This window comes from Tursiops truncatus, chromosome 14, assembly GCF_011762595.2.
Source record: "Tursiops truncatus isolate mTurTru1 chromosome 14, mTurTru1.mat.Y, whole genome shotgun sequence".
Lineage (NCBI taxonomy): Eukaryota > Metazoa > Chordata > Mammalia > Artiodactyla > Delphinidae > Tursiops > Tursiops truncatus.
The window spans coordinates 11,825,008-11,844,846 of record NC_047047.1 but is presented as its reverse complement, the minus strand read 5'-3'; the positions used below and the strand labels follow the sequence as shown (position 1 = coordinate 11,844,846).

The following is a 19,839-nucleotide window of genomic DNA, read 5'->3' as shown; positions in this document are numbered from 1 at the left end:
CACTGTTGTGGCCTCTCCCGTCGCGGAGCACAGACTCCGGACGCTCAGGCTCAGTGGCCATGGCTCACGGGCCCAGCCGCTCCGCGGCACGTGGGATCTTCCCGGACCGGGGCACGAACCCGTGTCCCCTGCATCGACAGGCGGACTCTCAACCACTGCGCCACCAGGGAAGCCCCTGTGTGTCAGATTATTAACTAATGAGATTATGAGTTTATCATGATTATCAAGACATGTAAAATTTTTACTTCACATTCATCTTACCCTTTAGATTCCTCTTTTGGAGTGCATAATATTTATAATAAACATGCATAGAATTAATAATTAATATTCTTTTATTGATAGGGTTGTATGAACTAAACTGTTTGGAATTCACATCTCTAGGCTATAGGTTGGCAGAAGGAATAGGAAGAGAGGCTACAAGAAGCATTTGGGATGTTGACTTAAGTGGACTTAACTAGATGGATGGTGGGACAAAATCAAGAAAGAATAAAAAGTGACTCGTAGGTTCACCCTGGAATGATGCTCAAGTGGGGGGGGGACATGGTATACCTTGAGGATATCTAGAGGGCGTCCAGAGGATGAGATGGTTTTGGAGTGATGAGAATGAGGTAGACTGGATGGCCATCAGCGCATGTTGGTCTCTTAAGATGACCCATTGTGTTTTCAAACAGAAGAATCTCTGACTGCTTGATCCAGCCACCTAGAGCCCAGGCTGGATTTAGTTTTCACCCTCTAAGTAGAAGTTAGTGTTTTCGGTTTTGCCCCTCTTCTTGGTGAGAGTGGCGGGCTGCCCACCATGGAGGAGGTAGCTATGAACCAGCCTGGGCGGGAGACTGACTGAAAGACGAAAGTGGAGACCTCCTCGATGCAGAAAAAGAGAAAGGGCTCCTGCCCTTTGAAGTTCCCACGTAGGTTCACGATATTTTCCTCCTGGGGGTAGGAAAGAGGCTTGTTAGAAAGGATTGCTGGGAGGCGGAAGCTAAACTAACTCAGCCCTGGGAGAGTCTCATTTCCCCAAAGGGAGGGACAGAGGCCAGGGACACAGGCTGATGAAAGGGGAACACCAGCTTTGAAAATAGGCAACCCAGGGTTTCCCTGGTGGCGCAGCGGTTGCCGATGCAGGGGACACGGGTTCGTGCCCCGATCCGGGAAGATCCCACATGACGCGGAGCGGCTGGGCCCGTGAGCCATGGCCACTGAGCCTGCGCGTCCGGAGCCTGTGCTCCGCAACGGGAGAGGCCACAACAGTGGGAGGTCCGCGTACCGCAAAAAAAAAAAAAAAAAAGAAATAGGCAATCCACTTGTTGCCAGTAGCTTGGCCTCACCCCAGGATCCCATCACACAAGGTGTTTCTGATTCCTTAAGGCAGCATGTCTTCCTGAGAACGGGTGGGGCGGGGCGGAATTGTAAGTCTCTTTCATGGATGCGCCCATCTGATGGTTCAGGCCAGTCTCACGAGATTCCCAGCCTCCAAGTGGGTTTATACATTACAGCTTCCGTCATAAGCAGAGGATTCACTTCAAAACTACAGATCTTACTTTCAGTACGGGGACCATAAGTATGTCATCCGCAAGACCTGATTAACAATCTCCCCTCTTGTCTCCACTGCCTTTGCTTAAGAGGAAGCATCCCAGCACCTAAGAGAATTTCTGGGAGGCAGTTAAAGAAGACTGAGAATGGAGAAGCCACCGTTCTTTGGCCTTTCTGAAACACTTTCATGGGTGTATTCTCTGGCTGGCAGAGGCTGCTCTGACATTAAAATGAGTGTTACAGCCATTCCAAAGGTCGCTTGTATTGATTTGGGAATCAGCCAGGTCAGCTGTCCTTCTTTACACTGAATACCCAGGATTGCAAACCTGTTACTTTTATTCAGTAACATGTTAAATGACATTGAAAGTTCATCTCATTGCGCTTCTCTCATTAGCTGTACAGCCGCTCACCTTAAGCTGCAAAGTAGGCTGGCCCTGGATTTCTGTACAGCAGAGACAGAGATTTTGCTGTAATATGGAGTACCTTTTCCATTACAGTAAAAGTCCGTGTCTGTACGTGCTGTTAAGGAAAGGAAACCCATTTCCTTTTTCTTCCTTAATATCAGAACTACAGCTGTCACCAGGGTACATGACTTCCCCAAAATAAAAATAAATTTCCCACCACACTTACAGCTAACTTTGACCATATGCTTAAGGTGTAGCCCACGAGACAGGAGTGGAAGTGCTGTGTGAGATTTCTAAGAATGTACTTTAAAAGTAGTTGACTCGGCTGGGAGGAGCTTTATTTCTTATACCCTGTGTCTTCATAATTAGATGATGGTGGAGGTGACCTTGAACTTGGTAAAGCAGAACGCTAGATTCCTTGGATTCTGGTGGCATGATGAAGCCACCGTACTGGCCTTAACCTGCCTTCTCAGGCTTCTTTTCCATGAGAAAGAAAGAAACTTCTACCTTATTTAAGTCCCAGTTTGGTGGGTGTTCTGTCCCTATCAGTTGAATTTAATTCCCAACTAATTTAGTAGGTAATTCCCAAGAACCTGGGTGTCCTGCATCTATCCTTCTGGGCAAGGGGCAGGGGATTTACCCATTCAACATTCTTTATTGAGTGTTCATTCAAGACAAGACCCTGGAGATCTAGGTGAGAACAGGAGAGACATCGTCATTATTGCCACGGAAAATGAGACGAAACCATGTAAGCAGAGAAATGACCAGAACCACAGTAAATGGCAACACCTGCTTTGGGGAAAGGGGCCAAGGCCTGGGACAGTAGAAGACAGACCAAACTGAGAAATAGGAACCAAGAAAGACTTCTCTGCTGAGGTGAAGTTCAAACCAAGACCTTAAAGCTAAGAGGAAGCTAATATATGAAGAAATGGGAATCCAGTGGTGGAGGGGGTTGGATGAAAATGTTGACAGGGACAGGAAATGTAAAGATGCTTACGTGGAAAAGAGCTTGATAAGTTCAAGTCTCCGAAAGAAGACTGCTGTGCCTGAGATCTCCCCACTGCTCCCTTTCCCCCACCTCCCACCCCTAAAACACAAATAGATGGGAAGGATACTCTTCAATTAACATAGTAAGAAAATCACTCTTGATGCTTTGTGATGACTGGATAGGAGGCTACACAAGTGAAGTGGGAGGAAGGGCAGTGAGGAAGTGATACAGTGATCAAGGTGAAGATGATATGAACTCATAAATAGGCATATTTTGCACACAGACTCATCAGTGTCTGCTGATGGATTAAATGGAAATTGAGGAAAAGGAGGAATAAAGATGTCTTCTGTATTTCTGGCTCCAGACTGGGTCCATGAACAGTTTGTGGAGTCAGATCCACGGTTCCACTTGGGATAGATGTAGTTAGAGATGTCTGAGAGGACATCAAAAGGACATGGGTAGGATTTTCAGAGGCGACGTCTGGGTTGGAAGCATGAATGCCAGAAGGTAGAGGCAAAACATCAATCCAAGAGACCAGCTCTCAATCCCTTTAGAGGGGTGGTAGGATGATTGCAGGCTGAGGTCTGAAAATCCCCACCACTTGGAGATTTTATAGAGAAAGTGGAGTCAGAAAGGAGAATGCAAATGAGGAGCCAGTGAACCACAGAGAATGTTCTTACCTAAGGAGAAGATGGAGAGCGTTCAAGAAAGAAAGAGTTATCAATTATGCTGACTGCTGCTGAGGAACCAGATGTGAGGACAGAGAAGTGGGTCTGGTGGCCTTAGAAAGAGAAGCTGGAGGGGAGTGGGCAAAGAACAGTTCAGAAATTTTATTGTTTGATGTAAGCGTGAACAGGAGGGGAAATGGAGACAAGTTGTATAACCAACTCTTCCATGACTATGGTTGTATGTAGAACAGTATATAGATTGCCACACAGGAAAATAGAATGGTTGTAGAAATGAAATGTGCAAATCCAGAGGAGGTTTTTAGTGTTAAGCTTGGAAATGTTATATTAGAGCATGTCTATCAGCAATAGAAAGAATCCGGTAGACAGACAAAGACGGGATATGCCAGGAAGAGAGGAATTCAATCAGACATGGAAGGAACAAACAAGAGAGGAAAGAAGCTGATTTGGATTAACTTTTTTTCATCTTTATTGAGGTATAATTGACATGTGATGGACTGATGGGAGGAAGGAATATTCCCCCATTATTAGAAGAAAGGACAGCAAATTAGAAAAGTGTAGGTATGATCATGGAAAGATGAAGGAGTTTAAATCTAAGGACAGAGGTTGTGACGGTTAGAAGAGAGAAACTCCAAGGAGAAGGTCAGCTACTAATTGAATGAATAATCCCTTCTTAACTAAGGACATTTTCTTTTGATAAGGAGAGCTGCCACTCCATCACACCCTCATTTCTGGGTACGGGTTTCCTTTATGTGAGGGAACCGTCTTGCCCTTTCTTGCCGTTCTTGAGGACACTGGAAACTGGTTCCCAGGCTCAGCCCCATCCCCAGTGGAGATGATGTCCCTTTAAGAGGCAACGCAGTGGCTTTGATTGTCACTCACCAGCTTTGACATTGCTGCCAAAAGGAACTGCTATTAACCGATTTCTTTTTAGGACCCACACCATCTGCTGAGAATCACAAATAAGACGGTAACTGGGAATTAGGTGTGCTGCCAGGTGACGGAAAAGCACAAAATACACATGAGGTTATTATAAACTTCAGGATCCTATTGCCTCCTGGTAATAAAGGCTTTTGAATTCCTAGGGGGCGATTTACTGCTCTGACAAAGAGTAACTCTAGGAGAAAGGGAAGGAAATTAAGGCAGGGGCTGGTTTGTGAATCAAAGCATCCGAAAGGAGCTCCATGCATTCGTAGTCCGAGAGATTTTCAATATTCACCCTTTTTTCTAGGGTTATCAGTGACTTGTCTTTTTCCCTGACTGATAGTTTCTGGGTAGTAACAAAACCAAATATATCTAAATCAGGCATCAATATGCTGTTTGTCTCTCCTTTACCCTCTTTACCAAAATCAATAAGCAGTTCTAAATGCACTCATAAGGAAAGAGCTAAATAAGATTTTCAAACGCGGGTTTTGTGATCTGAGTATTTTAGCAAGAGCGAACACATTTACAACTTGAGAAAATGATAGGGGCCCTTGTACCCTCTTTCTTTGGAGAGCGTAGATGGAAGTATTTCCAAGCTGCTTTGTGATTCACCACCACTTACCCAGGGGACTAAACTCCGTGTTGGCTTCAGGGCTTTCTGTGAAGAGGACAAAGTAGATTAGATGGTGGACAGGTTGGGGTCCGCAGTTGGTCTTGTGGGGGAAGAGGGAAGAAAAACATGTTATCCGTTTCTCTCCCCTCCCCCAGAATTCTGTGTAAAAAAATTTTCGAGAAAGCTGCCCTGAGATCCTATCTTATCAATAGATGCACGTTTGAGATTAAGGATGGGAAATCATGTTCCAGGGCCATAAAACCCCAGCTGGAAGCTCCCATCACTGTCGTGGCTGCAGTGGCCCTGGGATGCCCTCCATCCGTCACATCTGGGATTGTTAGGAGATTCCAGTGCATCAGCTCAACCGCCTTCTAGTGCAGCGAGTCTCTGGATTCAGAGGAAGGAAGAAAGAAGGTGTGCCTATCTCCCTTTAGCCCTCCATACAGCTGGCAAGCCACCAATTCTCCCGACTTCAAGCTTGAACATCCTAAATAATGGGCAGCTACCCTGTCTCTCTCACCCGCATCGTCCCCCATCCCTCATCCATAGAGGCATCTCTAAGCATCCTGCACAAGGATATCCATGGGCCCCATGAGGTATTTTGACTGTGAGGGGACATCCACCTCCGGGCGTATGGTTAGGATCCCAGGACAGTTCCCCCAAAAGACCACAAACTCCCCACAATGAGAACCAGTTGTTCACATCCTTCTCTGCCTCAGGCTCTGCAGTGCCTGATTCTATAGTCATCCCCAGAAAGGAAGTAAGCCTACATCATTGGAAGCAGTCCCAGCTCCTCTGACACCCTGTGTCTTGGACCAAGGCCCAGAGAGGCTCCTCAAGGTTGGACACAGAGCAGTGAAAGAAGGTTCCCCACACATGGTTCTGAACAGCAGGAGTTACCTTTGTCCAAAGAGATGCTCTTGTCCTCGAGTCCAATGTTCAAGCTCCACCTGCACCCAAGGGCCCGGTAAAGCTGTCCAGGACTCCCAGGCCTTTCAATGAGCAAGGAAGAAGGGTTATTTCCTGGCTCTTGGTGTGCCCACTTTGGCAAGAAAGCTAGTCCGGAACAGACGTCCTGTGAGCCTTCAGTGGGTGACTGGGAGGCAACAGTGGTGTGGCCGGGCTGGGGTCCTGGAGAAACCAGAGCAGAGTAAATGCCAGGAAGCACCGATGAGGAAATACAGAAAAGGCCAGGCGCTGAGTGAAGGAGAACTTCCTTCTGGACTGCTTGGAGGCAGAGGTGTGGCTCTCTTGATTCACTGACTTCTGTGACCCATAGCCTCATTCACCTCTGATTTGGGGCCATTCGTTGTGCTCCTTTCAGTTTTGCATAACCAATATTGAGAGCTCTTCTGTATCTGATAGAGATTTCCCTGATTCATCTTTTCATCCTCACAGCCACCCTTTAGGGGCCATTCCTCTTTATTTGTTATGGAAGAAAACAGTCCCTGAGAGATGACACAACTTACCCAAAGCCACATAGCTACTGAGAAATTTAGCTGAGTTAGAAGCCAAGTCTTGGGACTTCCCCGGTGGTCCAGGGGTTAGGACTCTGCACTTCCATTGCAGGGGGCGTGGCTTATATCCCTGGTCGGGGAACTAAGATGGTGTATGTCGTGTGGCACAGCCAAAAAAATAAAAAGCCAAGTCTTTCTGTTCTTAACCACGATGTGATATGTTTCCTTTGGGTCACGGTCTCCTGCACCGTGTGTTAATTGAGGCACATAGGACGCCTTGTGCTCAGTGGTGGATATTAAACACTGCACTGTGTCCAAGGAGACTCACGTAGTAGGTGGAAACGTGGAGATCTCCTGGCTTCCTATCTCTGCATTAGGAATCAGACTCAGCCTCAACATTGGTGGTGAAAGGGAATCATTATCCTTGAAACCCTATTGTTGTTCAGGCCTAAGTGTTAAGAAAAAAAATCTAGTCATTCTATGCCAAAATTTGCTTCCATGTAACTCACAACCACTGATCAGGGTTCTGTTCTCTGAAATCCACCACCGACTCTCTCCCTGGGAGTATTGCAATAACCCCTAAATGGTCTCCCTGCTTCTGTTGTTACCTCCTTAAAGTTCAACTTCCACCCAGCAGTGAGCAAGATCAAAGATGTCGATGTTGGGCTTCCCTGGTGGCGCAGCGGTTGAGAGTCCGCCTGCCGATGCAGGGGACACGGGTTCGTGCCCCGGTCCGGGAGGATCCCGCATGCCGCGGAGCGGCTGGGCCCGTGAGCCATGGCCGCTGAGCCTGCGCGTCCGGAGCCCGTGCTCTGCAACGGGAGAGGCCACAACAGAGAGAGGCCTGCGTACCGCAGGGAAAAAAAAAAAAAAAATGTTAAGGGTTAGACAACTGATGATGTATTTGAAAACATTTTTTTGATTTATTTTATTGAAGTATAGTTGATTTACAATGTTGTGTTAATTTCTTCTATACAGCAAAGTGATTCAGTTATACATATATATGTGTATATATATGCATTATTTTTCATATTCTTTTCCATAGTATTTTATCACAGGGTATTGAATATAGTTCCCTGTGCTCTACAGTAGGACCTTGTTGTTTATCCATCCTATATATAAGCGTTTGCATCTAATCCCAACCTCCCACTCCATCCCTCCCCAACCCACCTTTTCCCTGGGCAACCACAAGTCTGTTCTCTATGTCTGTGAGTCTCTTTCTGGAAAACATTGTTTTTAAAAGACCATGAACACAGCCTGAGTTTTCCACATAGAAAAATAAAATTTGTCACCAGTCCTCTTAGCTCTGATCTCTCTACTTCTCAAAACAAAATTTTCTCCTAAATATGGCCAGTGTTTTCCCAGGCCTCACCAACTCCTAGGACGGGGTCACACCAACCATGATGACCCATCTATGAGCTGGCTTACACAAAGGTATGGGTAGGGAGTGGTTCACCACTGTAATGCTGAAAACTGGTCTTTTCTGTCCTCCCTGCCCCACTCCCACGCCACGCCCAACCCCTGCAGATGGTATGTGCCTCTTCCCCTGTAGCCTGGGAACCAGATTTGGTTACCAACCCATATGACGGGGGAGATTTCCGAGCGGTAAGGGGAAAGTCCGTACATGGAACCCTGCCTCCTGATATCTCATGTACTCAGCTAAATACTATTTTACCTCTTTCGGACACAGCCCAGCTCATATGCAACCGTGTGTTGTGATTCATAATAAGAAACATATATTTGGTCTTTGTCTCCGTTTCTGGCACGGAACTCCTAAAACCCTTGGAATGTCCTAGGTATGGAGAGCAATCATGGTGTCTTTGTTATGTTAAAGAGGTGATTTTGCTGGTTTCCAGGAAAACGAACTCTTTGATTAGAGGGTTTGGAACTTTCACAGTGCCACCCGCCCTTGACCTCCAGGGAGAGGAGAGAGGCTGGAGGCTGAAATCAATTGCCAATGGCCAGTGATTTAATCAATCATACCCATGTAATGAAGCCAAAAGTTGGGGTTTGGAGAAGTTCTGGGCTGGTGAACGTGTGGAGATCTTGAGAGAGTGGCACCCTCAGAGAGCAAGGGAGCTCCGCGCTCCGTCTCCATACCTTGCCATACGCATCTCTTTCATCTTAGGCCCAGCTCTAAACCTGGTAAGTTGGAATTTTGAGGGGAATGGGTTTAACTCACTAGGTCTAAATTCTGCCCAAACACCAGAGCTTTTCGTTTACACCCCAGGTGATTCTGCTATTGCTTCAAGTTTGAGAAACCGGTGCACAGTACAGCTCAGCACTTACGGCATTGCATAATGATGCTTAGGTGGCCAGGGGTGCTCTGCCTGGGGTGGCTCAACCGCTGACACCCTGCTAGGTAAGTACAGCCCCAATTATGGGAGTGAGGTGGTTCGTATTTGCTGTCTTGCTCTGGGTAATTGTTGCTGATTTCTCCCACAGTGTTTCATAATATCCCAACTCCAGGAGACAGAAATTGAAGGACCCCAAATCAAGAGTGCCTTTATTTCCAGTTCAAATACTCAAGGTCGGTGCCACCCTCCGCAAGTCACAGCCACGCCATGCACCTCCTTTTCCTCACCTATAAAATGAAAAGGCTAAAGGACGATGTCGTTAAGAAAAACTGTCCAATTCCTGGAAAAGGGGTGGGGGGGATAATTATGGTGTGCCTTTTATTTTTAATTGAAATAGAGTTGATTTACAATGTTTCAGGTATACAAGAAAGTGATTCAGTTATATATATATCAATATATCTATATAGATAGATATTCTTTTTCAGATTTTTTTCCATTATAGGTTATCACAAGATATTGAATATAGTTCTCTGTGTATACAGCAGGTCCTTGTTTTTTATCTATTTTATATAGAGTAGTGTGTATCAGTTAACCCCAAATTTCCAATTTATCCCTCCCACCTCTCCCCATTGGTAACCATGTTTCTTTTCTATGAGTCTATTTCTGTTTTGTAAATAAGTTCATTTGTATCATTTTTTTAGATTCAACATGTGATATCATATGATATTTGCCTTTAATCTCTATGTCCATCCATGTTGCTACAAATGGCATTATTTCATTCCTTTTTATAACTGAGTACTATTCCATTGTATATATAGACCACATCTTTTTTTTTTTTTTTTTTTTTTTTTTTTTTTCTCTGTCTCTCTCTCTCTTTTTATTCCAAAGCAGTGAATTTCAGGAGTAACCAAATGTGAATTAGTTTAAATGATTTATATTGGAGAAAACATTAAATAACCAAGACAGCAGCAATGATTCCTTTTTAATCTCAGATTGAAGTGTTTTCCCCTTCACCTGTTTAAGCTTTTTTTTTTTTTTTTTTTTTACCACATCTTCTTTATCCATTCATCTGTCAGTGTACATCCATGATGCTTCCATGTCTTGGCTATTGTAAATAGTGCTGCTATGAACATTGGGGTGCATGTTTCTTTTTGAATTAGAGTTTTCGTCTGTTCTGGATATATACCCAGGAGTGAGATTGCTGGATCATATGGTAACTCTATTTTTAGTTTTTTAAGGAACTCTCATACTGTTTTCCGTAGTGGCTGCACCAATTTACATTCCCACCAACACTGTGTCTTTTCAAGGTCATACTAGACCATTATCTACCAGGCCCACTCAAGCATCATCTCACTCTCTACAAACACAACTTTATTTGACTTACTACTTACTGTTAACTTGTAGAAAATAAAGAGCATGTGACTTTCGTCCAATAGAGATGTAAATGACATCAGTCTGATAGAAAAGATAACGTACAAAGTTTATACTTTAAGAAAGAGAAGTAGGACTTCCCTGGTGGCGCAGTGGTTAAGAACCCGCCTGCCAATGCAGGGGACACAGGTTCGAGCCCTGGCCCAGGAAGATCCCACATGCCGTGGAGCAACTAAGCCCATGCGCCACAACTTCTGAGCACACATGCTGCAACTACTGAGGCCCACGTGCCTAGAGCCCGTGCTCTGCAACAAGAGAAGCCACCATAATGAGAAGCCTGTGCACCGCAACGAAGAGTAGCCCCCGCTCGCCACAACTAGAGAAAGCCCACGTGCAGCAACGAAGACCCAACCCAGCCAAAAAATAAAAGTAAATAAATAACCTTTAAAAAAAAGAAATAGAAGTAAAAGCATATGCTTAGACACATGGAGGAAAACATAAAAAGAGCTGCAAAAGACTTAGCAGTTGCCTCACGAAACAGAAAGCAGTTGGCTCAGAAATAGGACTGAGGCGGGAGAATATTGCTTTTAACCATAGACATGTACTCTTTTGGTAAGAATCTTCTTTTAAATAACTTCGTAAAGTCTAAGAAATAAAAACTGACGTTTCATGGACATGAACAATTATTCATTACAGCCACTGGTCTCAGGGTTTTGGGGCAGCGTCTTTAGTCCCCATGCCCAGTTGTTCACAAGTCAAGGGACAGTGTCTTCAGGAAACAGCCTTTGCCCTTCAGCAACTCTGGCGCCAGAAGATGTGAGCCCCAAAGCAGCTCGACAGAAGAACATCCCACTCAACTGTTTTCTCTGTATTTGTGATTTTGGTGGCAAGGTTCTTAATTTCCCCCCTGGAATCCAAAAGCCCCTCAGTGCATCGAGGCTGCCTGTCGCTAAAACTCCAAAGGAAACAAATCCTTCAATGAGTGTTGGCCTGGAGCTCATGATACTCAAATGTAAGAGGATTTGATACAGCAAATGCGTGAAAATCAGAAGCACACCAGGCAATCGCTTGAAAATGAAGTTGATGCTCACAGGGGCCTTCCATGATCTCAGACACTGTGCTATACTGTGTACGTTATTTCTCAAATGCAATGGGTAATCCAGGGGTCCGTGGCAGTCTGTTCCCTGGGTCCCACAAGCTATGAGATTATTATGCTGTTGTTTTCGTTCGTTTGCTTGTTTTTTGTCCCTACTGAGCGGCATGCAGGATCTTAGTTCCCCGACTGGGGATCGAACCCCGGGCCCATGGCAAGCGAAAGTACCAAGTCTTAACCACTGGACCACCTGGGAATTCCATATGTTTTCATTTTGATTTACTCTTAAATAAGTTACCAGAATCTCTTCTGGATGACCAGAATGCCCACCTTACCCCCGAGCCCAGCCATATGGCACCAGGGCTCATATTAGAGCTTTGTGTGAGTGTCTACATGTACCAAGTAACAATCCAGGGTGCCACAGTGCCCGCACGAACAAAGATTTCACCATAGAGAAAGGAGATGGGAAAACTGAATCATCACACAGCCTGGGAGGATGGAGATGCGCGATCACGTCACATGCAAATGTGTCATCGGATCCCCATTGTCAGACGGAACAGTTGATAAGGCAACAATGTAAACTGGCAGATGTCACAACCTGTCACCATTTATTAGCACCGAGCGTAGTACTAAATATCCAATGACTAATTCTTCTATTCGATATTGCGGAACTAATTAGCTTGGTGTTCACTTTAATGTTGACTTTTATAAAGCTGCATGTTAAAAATAGATTTCGCTGAAGAAGAAAACTTTTGAGAATCAAGAGACACTGCATTAGATCAGGGCTGACTGATTGCTCACTAGCGTGCCCAGTAGCGTATGTGGTCTGGTTGTCCAAAAGTTCTTTAAAAAAATTTACGTTACTGGTGCTATTTTGTGGACTGTATTTAAGCGAACATAATTTTCTGCATTTGTGGTATTGTCAAAATAAGAAATCTATGATATGCAGAACCAGATCTGAGCTACAGCCTTCTACAATTATACCCGAGGTCAGTTATTTCATTTCATCAGAATATATCATCTGAAGCATGGCTGGTGGGAAATTTAGGCTCTCTGTTCCAAAAAAAGGGCAACTTTACTGCAGTTTTTAAAGGGAGTATGTGGATGGTGAGAATGGCTAAAAGAAAAAAAAGAAAGCAAGGCTGTGAGACTATACAGAAAGTAGTCAAATAGTGGTGCCTTTTACATGTGCTATCCCTCCCACCACCCTATCACCATTGATAAGGGCCCTTCTCCCCTCAGCTAAGCCCCAGTGTCAGACTTACCCACTGCGGTGTCCTTATTCCATCACTCTTGGTAATTTCAGATTACTTCTTGTTTCCTATTTCATTTTGTAACTGTTTTAGCTTTCTTATCGTATAAACACGTGGAGTTTATATTTGGTTTTATGGTAACAGATTATTAGAATTAGACATAAGTAATTTAATGAAGAATTGGTTTTCTTTACAAGTTCCTAACCCTTAAAAGGATATATTACACCCCTTACAATATACTGGAAACAGAGAGAGATTATGGGAAACGTAATCCCATTAGGAAAGGAAACAAAGCAAAACAAAAACAAAGATCAGCTCCATGCCAGTCCCAGGATCTTGGGTGAGACGGGTGAACTCTGAATTCATGGTTCTTCATAACCACCCCGGGACAGGTGTTTTCTGGGTCCCGATGTCCGTGTACAGATGGCTTGAGAGATGTACAGTGTCAGCTTGAAAGGAGAGCCACACGTCACCGCCTCCCTCCTGCTTTCGAGCCCACATTCTATTCCTTGGGTGCCACGAGGTCATTGCTTCTTCTCCGTTCATAAAATAAGATGAGGACAGGGCCAAGCCCACCTCTCAGTATCAATGTGCAATGACGCTGAGAAAATCCAGATGAAGACACGCTGAGAACGAGAAATTATAAGACCAAGCTGCCACCTCTAGGCTGAGTTAAATCCTTAAATCTATGCGGAAGGCAGTACTGTACATTTTCCCCAGGTTCGAAGTGAGAAAGATGGGCTGGCCTTGCTCGGAGGAGGCGATGAACCAGTCGGGAAAGGCCACGGACTCAAAGGTGGAGGTACTGCCTGTCCGGCCATGGTAGAAAAGGAAGGGCTCCATGGGCTCAGGCCGGTTGTACAGATCCAGTATTTTCTGGTCCTGAAATGGGACAGAAAATGCCAGAAGGAGAAGCACAGGCTGTTTGAGTAGTTCAACATTACTTGTACACAACATGTAAATGTTCCGAAGTTTGAGCAACCCTATCCGTCTGTTAGAGCAAGCCTAGAAAAACCCATTTCAAAGGAACAACAGAGTGAGCACGCATGAAATGTCACCTTCCTGCCCCCCACCCTCAACTCCAGAGATGGCATGGAGTGACACAAGGCACAGGTTCATGAACAAGTGGCCACCCTTGAATGACAAATTGGAACTCTCCCCGCACAAGAGGCTGCGGGGACCACCCCACCCCCAGGAAAAGGAAGGAAATGCACATTTGCTGCAGGAAGCCAAGGTCTTCCCTCACCAAAGCTGCATCCGTGAGAGCCCCCCTCCCGCAAGAACCACTGCTCTGGCAAAGGACCGCCAGGGCAGGGGTGTTTGGGTTTCCAATTAATTGCCAAACATATGAGAAAGGTCAGAGCCACGAAAAAGGCACAAGAGGGTCTAACAAATCAAAGGACTTGCACTCAAAAAAGCAAAGTATATAGAACAATCAGAAAAGGTTTCTATATTGTATATAGAAGTATATTTGTGGGTGTATATATTTATATATTCACATATCATTCTATTTAGGTAAGATAAGTATTTCTAAGTAAATTGCATTATGTCCAAGATTCCCCAAAGAGACACAGGAATGGTCCATAATTCAGCCACATTCCACCCTGAGTAGGGGGAATTCTCCCAAAAGATTCCTTTATTCAGTTAATAACTTCCAGTTAATCTAGCCAATTCTTTGGGCAGCCAAAAACCTAGGATTCATCCTTGATATTGCTTTCTTAGATCCCTCCACATTTAATCCAGCAGCAAGGCCTGTGAGCCCTATTTCCAAAATCTTTCCTGAACTGAGCCACTTCTCACTCCCTCCCCTACACCTGCTCCATCCTTACCACCCATTCTCCACAAAGCAATTGAGTTAACTGTAAACTGAAATTAAAAAATGAATAAATAAGATCACGTTACCTTCCGGCTTAAATGTCTTGAATGATTTTCTAATTATCACAAAATTCAAAGTCTTAACAAAGCCTGCAGGGTCAACACCACGCAGCTCTTGCTTACAGAGCTGAAACTGTACTGTTCGGTCCTCATCTTCTTAATCACACTCCACGTTCACTCTGTCAGCAAAGCCCATTGACTCAACTGAAAATATTTCCAGAATCTGACCGTTTTCTTCCTACCTGCATGCTATCCCCATATCTATCAGATCACACCTGGATCACCTCAAAGCCTCCAACAGGACTCTCCCCTTTGCCCTTCACACGAGGCTATCAAGTAGCGGACAAAATAATCCCTGGTGGTCCAGTGGTTAAGAATCTGTCTTACAATGCGGGACATGCCAGTTGGATTCCTGGTTGGGGAACTAAGATTTCATGTGCCGCAGGGCAACTAAGGCCGCACATGGCAACTACTGAGCCTGCGGGCCACAACTAAATAGCACATGCGCAGCAACTACTGGGTCCGGGCGCTCTGGAGCTCACGCGCCACAACAAAGAGACCTCATGCTGCAACGAATGATCCCGCACGCCGCAACTAAGACCCAATGCATCCAGTAAATAAGTAGGTAAATAAATAAATAATTTTTTAAAAAACCATATGTCCGTTCATGTCACTCTTCTATTCAAAACGTTCTAACAATTTGAATTGATTGAACCTGCCCTCACTGGACACTGCTGGCTCACTCCTTTGCCTCCTCTCCCATCTGCTAAAATCTCACCTTTGCGATAATGCCTGCTGTACTATTTACCACACAGCCAGACCCCAGCTGTTACTGGCACTGCCAGGCTCTTAACCCGGCTCTAATCGTTCTTTCCCAGGAGACATAACACCCTTTCACATGCCACAGATTTACCCATGATTATACTTCTTGTGGACCATTTCTCCTCTCCCACTAGAATGCAAGCCCCAGGGGGGCAGGACCCTGCCATTCTGTGCACTGATGATTCACAAATGCCCACAACAGTGCTGGAGGCCAGTAAGAACACACACATTTGCTGACTTGGATTATATTGAGTTGAATTAAATTGAATTGCAGTAAACAGAAGTTTCAGAAACAAGTTTTTACTAACAGGCAGTTATAAAGAAGAAAAACGCAAAACCAACTAGAGAGCTTGAGAATTAGTATAGTAAAGACTGAAATTTCATAAAAACAGAATAGAAAGATAATGTAGCAGATAATTTAGCGTGTGAATTAAAAGGTAATCAGGACCTGGGATGTTGAACCAACGAGTTCTCCCAGAATGCAACAAGAAAAAAAAAGGACAGAAAGTATGAGAAGTCAGGTGAGATATTGAAGTGAGATCTCAAAGTTCCAATAACTGATGAATAGGAATTCGAAAAGGAGAGGGGAGGCAGAATGAAGGAGAGAATATACTTGAATAAACATTCATGGAGACATGGATGGACCTAGAGTCTGTCATAGACAGTGAAGTAAGCCAGAAAGAGGAAAACAAATATTGTATATTAACTCATGTATGTGGAATCTAGAAAAATGGTACAGATGAACCTATTGGCAGGGCAGGAATAGAGATGCAGCTGTGGGGAATGGATATGTGGACACGGCGGGTGGGATGTATTGGGAGATTGGGACTGACGTATGTGCACTGTCATGTGTAGAACAGATAGCTAGTGGGAACCTGCTATATAACACAGGGAGCTCAGCTCGGTGCTCTGTGGTGACCTAGATGGGTGGGATGGGCGGTGGGGTGGGAGGGAGGCCCAAGAGGAAGGGGATATATGTATACACATAGCTGATTCACTTCGTTGTACAGCAGAAACTAACACAACATTGTAGAGCAACTATACCCCAATTAAAACAAACAAACAACGGCTAGAATGTCTCAATATTCAAGAAAGACGAGCCCTCAACTAGCGAGGGGCAGGATAAATCAAATTAAAGTCTATTGCAGGCATGTTATTCTAAAGGAGGAAGGGATAAGTAGGCTTAAGAACAGGAGGATATTTCTTTTTTAATTATAAAATTAGATTTCCTAACAAATCAAGTTCTCAGAATAGAAACTGAGGTTTTTCTACATTATTTTTCTCAGTCACTCACCTTCAGCTGCAATTTGGGCTGTCCTCCGACGTCCTCACAATACAGACACATTTCTGGATTCTCTATTCCCAAATAAATGGGAACCCCTCTGTCTTCCTCAACAGAGCCTGGATTCTTGCATGGCATGACAGTGACAGTGACTGTTAGATAAGAGGGGATATGGTGTCAGTGCCCCTTTGGAAGGCAGCTGTGTTCGCCACATACCACCAACGCACACAGTCGGTGCCCTTTGGAAGTCAGGAAAGACCAGGATCTTCCAGGTAAGGCTGGAAGAGATCTTAAGAGTATAATCCCTACTACCCCAGACCCACAAAGTGGCCAGCCCCATATTCATTCATTCATTCACACCGAGCACTAATCACTGCCCTAAGAAATGGAGCGAACACAAAGAGTTCATCAGAGGGCAGACCCCACCCTTGAGATTTTCACACCTCTGCTTGAACACCCGGAGGTGAGAAGCTCCAACCCCAAGCAACCCCCCTGAGCCTTGGAGAGCCCTGTTCACTGACAAGTATTGCCTAATGTCCTGTTGAAATCTGCCTTCCTGTGCTATCCAACCCATTAGTCCTCTTAGGACACCAGAAGTCTGGCAGAACAAGCCACTCCTCTTCCCTAAGACAGGCCTTCAGATCACTGCTCCCCAGAACGCCACTCCACTCTCTCTGCTCTCTTTGCCCTGGTCCAAGACACCCCTTCCCAGGCAGGTGTGGAATTCTTCCCCCTCCAGGTGAGCTCTGTTATAAAGCCACACTTTTAACCAAAGGCTGGATACCAGTATCCCAGCCGCAATGATGTGTGGGGGATCACATCACAAAGATCAACCGCATGGTGACCGCTCACCTACCTGGAGTCACACTGTTGTTCAGTGGAGCTGTCACGAGGGTGTGACCCTTAAGGATCCACGCCTGCTGATTCAAGTCAAAGCATTCTCCAGTCCAAGGCTCATCCATTTCTATTTAAATAGAAAAGAATAATGAAGAAACACGATTAAGGTTGCTTTATCAGACGCTAGGAGAAAGATTATCTACTCCAGGCCTTTCAGGAAGGACGGTTCAGGGTTTACACATCAAAACTGGCAGCTCTCACATGGCCCATCAGCTCAGCCTTTCTTTCCAGTAAAACTATGAGCTCTGGTGAGGAGGACAAGCCTGTAACTAGTCTAAGAGTTAGACCGTTAATGAGTTAAACCCTCATCCCCATAAGGACACATGTGTCAAGGCCCAGCTACTAACTTTGACAGCCAATTTGTATTGGGCCCAAGGCTAGACCTAGAGCTGCAGCAGTGAAAAAGAAATGGTCCTCACCCTTGCAGTCCAGTGGGACATGGACAGCATTTGGTGGTAAGGTCCATATACAAGGAGGGGCAGAGAAGGCTGGGGTGTCCAGAAGAGACAGGCATGAGTGTCCCCAGCCTCCAGACCCCATCCCAACATTACTTGATATATAGACTGGTCCAGAGGCTTCCATAATTTCTGCCATAGCGGGGTTGTCTCGGCACCTGTGAGGACATTGATACGAGATCTGAGTCTCAGGAGGCATTTCCAGACCCTCCCAAGGATACTGGTTCTTAAGGTCCTGATTCTGGGCAGGGAGCTGGGAAGCCTGGCCTGATACCAAGCCCTCGTCAGAAGATCTAGGCCACCTCCTGGGACAAAACTTCAAGGCAACCTTAGGGAGGGGTATCAAGCAGAAGTTTCCTCCACCCAGAGATCCAGCCAGGGACAGTGTCCCCCTAGGGGTTCCAAGGCCAGGCATGACTTTTGACCTTAAATACCCTACAGTTCCCTGATGTCTGTGCCTTCTCCTCCCAGCAGCCCTCCCCACTCCCACTGGCAAATTTGTCTGCCTGGGAACAGGGGAGGGACCCGAGCCAAGGCAACTCTGCCAGGATCCTAGGAGCTCCCCAAGTAAGAAGCAGCCAACTCTGCACAGGACAAGACATGGACCCAGCCTGGCATGGCGCCAGCCCTAAACACAGCAAAGAGGGATGCGTAAGAGTCAAGGGACCTTCCAGCCACCCGCTGGCAAGAACCTTTATCAAAAGCGCAGGGGACTGAATCGCAGCTCAAGCAGCTCCCGAGAGCAGTGACGGGCTCTGGTGGAGTGGGGAACACTTATCTGGAGAGCATAGGGAGGAGCCAGCTTCCTCAGCGGGGCGTGACAATCTTACGACATGAAAGAAGAAGGCCAGATCCTCCTGCCAGAAGATCCGGTGAGGCTCAGATGAAGAAATCACGGCATCAGTATGAGGAGGACCTGTCTGGGCTCCCTGAGAAGTAAGCACCTAGCCAAGCCCTACCAACAGGGTTAATGACAGACCCTGGGTTGCTCAGGAAGGGGAGACTGAGGGACTTCCCCAGATCCCAGTTCCCCTGCTGTGTCACTCCGGAGCTAGAACTGGACATGCAGGCTCTAAGTGAAGGGAATCCATCACCTGGGCCCAGGAAGCTTGCCCACTGCAGTTTCACTAAGAGAGTCCTGTGACGGCAAAATTAGCTGTGGGCTCAGGCAGGAGCCATATGGCATTTCTGGCCACCCAACTGTTCCACTTCGGTCTGCCCGTGAGTGGAGGGTTAGGCTAAAAGCCGCTCCCCCACTCTTTCAGCCCCTCAGAGATGCACCTCTATCCTCTTGGGAGCCACAGGCATTGAGCAACACACCCTTAACTGAGATAATCCTGGTCTCTGCTACCCCCAAGTAGAGTGGACTCCTGACCGGCCCAAGGACTAACGAGGTAGGTAGTGATTTCTCCAAAAACTGAGCCCCAGTTGCCAACTTACCCTTCACCCTCTGTTCCAGTCATGCAGGCCATTTGTAGGTTCTCAACAAATGGTAAGTTATTTTTCTATATGTTTGTTACACACACACACACACACACACACACACACACACACACAATCTGCTGAGGTCCCGCATAAAAATTTTCTGAGATGAGTTAACTTGACTGCAGTGAGTTTCAGAAGGCAGATGAGAAGCACCTACAGCTTCATATTCACCTGGAAAAAAAAGCGCAAAGAATAAGACAGAACCTTCCAGGCAAGCACCCCCATGAGCCCCTCTTCCCAACCTTGAAAAGAGTCTCCTTGCTCAGCCTCTCATACATTTCACCCCATCTCCTTTTTGGCCTTAGAGGGACATAGCCTTTTCCTGTTGAGGCCCCAGTCCCATCACTTTTGGTTTCTAGAGTGCGGTTAGTAATTTAGACACTTCTGTTCAAAGCCAAGCTCAGCCC

The 19,839-nt window shown here is 45.7% G+C and overlaps 2 protein-coding genes and 1 long non-coding RNA gene across 6 annotated transcripts; 1 reads left to right on the top strand and 2 right to left on the bottom strand.

Moving 5' to 3' along the window:
• Window positions 1-314: 314 nt before the first annotated feature.
• Window positions 315-5,671, bottom strand: LOC101336800 (interleukin-36 beta). The gene is given in 4 exon segments (XM_033838687.1): window positions 315-798; window positions 801-930; window positions 1,941-1,997; window positions 5,666-5,671. Coding segments are annotated over 4 exon segments (273 nt in total). The 3' UTR covers window positions 315-718.
• A 1,910-nt stretch (window positions 5,672-7,581) lies between these two features.
• LOC117307838 (uncharacterized) lies at window positions 7,582-12,925 on the top strand. Its single transcript, XR_012325617.1, has 2 exons — window positions 7,582-8,964; window positions 9,048-12,925. It is a non-coding gene; the product is annotated as an uncharacterized lncRNA (long non-coding RNA).
• On the bottom strand, window positions 12,771-18,797 carry IL36G (interleukin 36 gamma). Of its 4 annotated transcripts, none has more exons than XM_033838100.2 (5): window positions 18,778-18,797; window positions 18,044-18,105; window positions 17,452-17,559; window positions 16,608-16,747; window positions 12,771-13,498 (listed from the first exon to the last, which is right to left on the bottom strand). In XM_033838100.2, the coding sequence occupies exons 1-5, from the start codon at window positions 18,780-18,782 to the stop codon at window positions 13,289-13,291; spliced, it is 525 nt and encodes a 174-aa protein (XP_033693991.1). In that variant the 5' UTR covers window positions 18,783-18,797; the 3' UTR covers window positions 12,771-13,288. The 4 variants fall into 4 exon arrangements, with proteins under 4 accessions (XP_033693991.1, XP_033693992.1, XP_033693988.1 ...); XM_033838101.2 differs by lacking the exon at window positions 18,778-18,797 and adding an exon at window positions 18,640-18,734; XM_033838097.2 differs by lacking the exon at window positions 18,778-18,797 and having other exon boundaries at window positions 18,044-18,577.
• Between the last annotated feature and the right edge of the window lie 1,042 nt (window positions 18,798-19,839).

Coding starts and splice junctions, on each gene's coding strand:
- IL36G (XM_033838097.2), bottom strand. CDS start 18,362: ATGCCTGGCCTTGGAACCCCTAGGGGGACACTGTCCCTGGCTGGATCT. Junction 17,560..18,043: donor TGGACCAGTCTATATATCAA/GTAATGTTGGGA, acceptor CTATTTAAATAG/AAATGGATGAGCCTTGGACT. Junction 13,499..16,607: donor AGCCCAAATTGCAGCTGAAG/GTGAGTGACTGA, acceptor GTCCCATTTCAG/GACCAGAAAATACTGGATCT.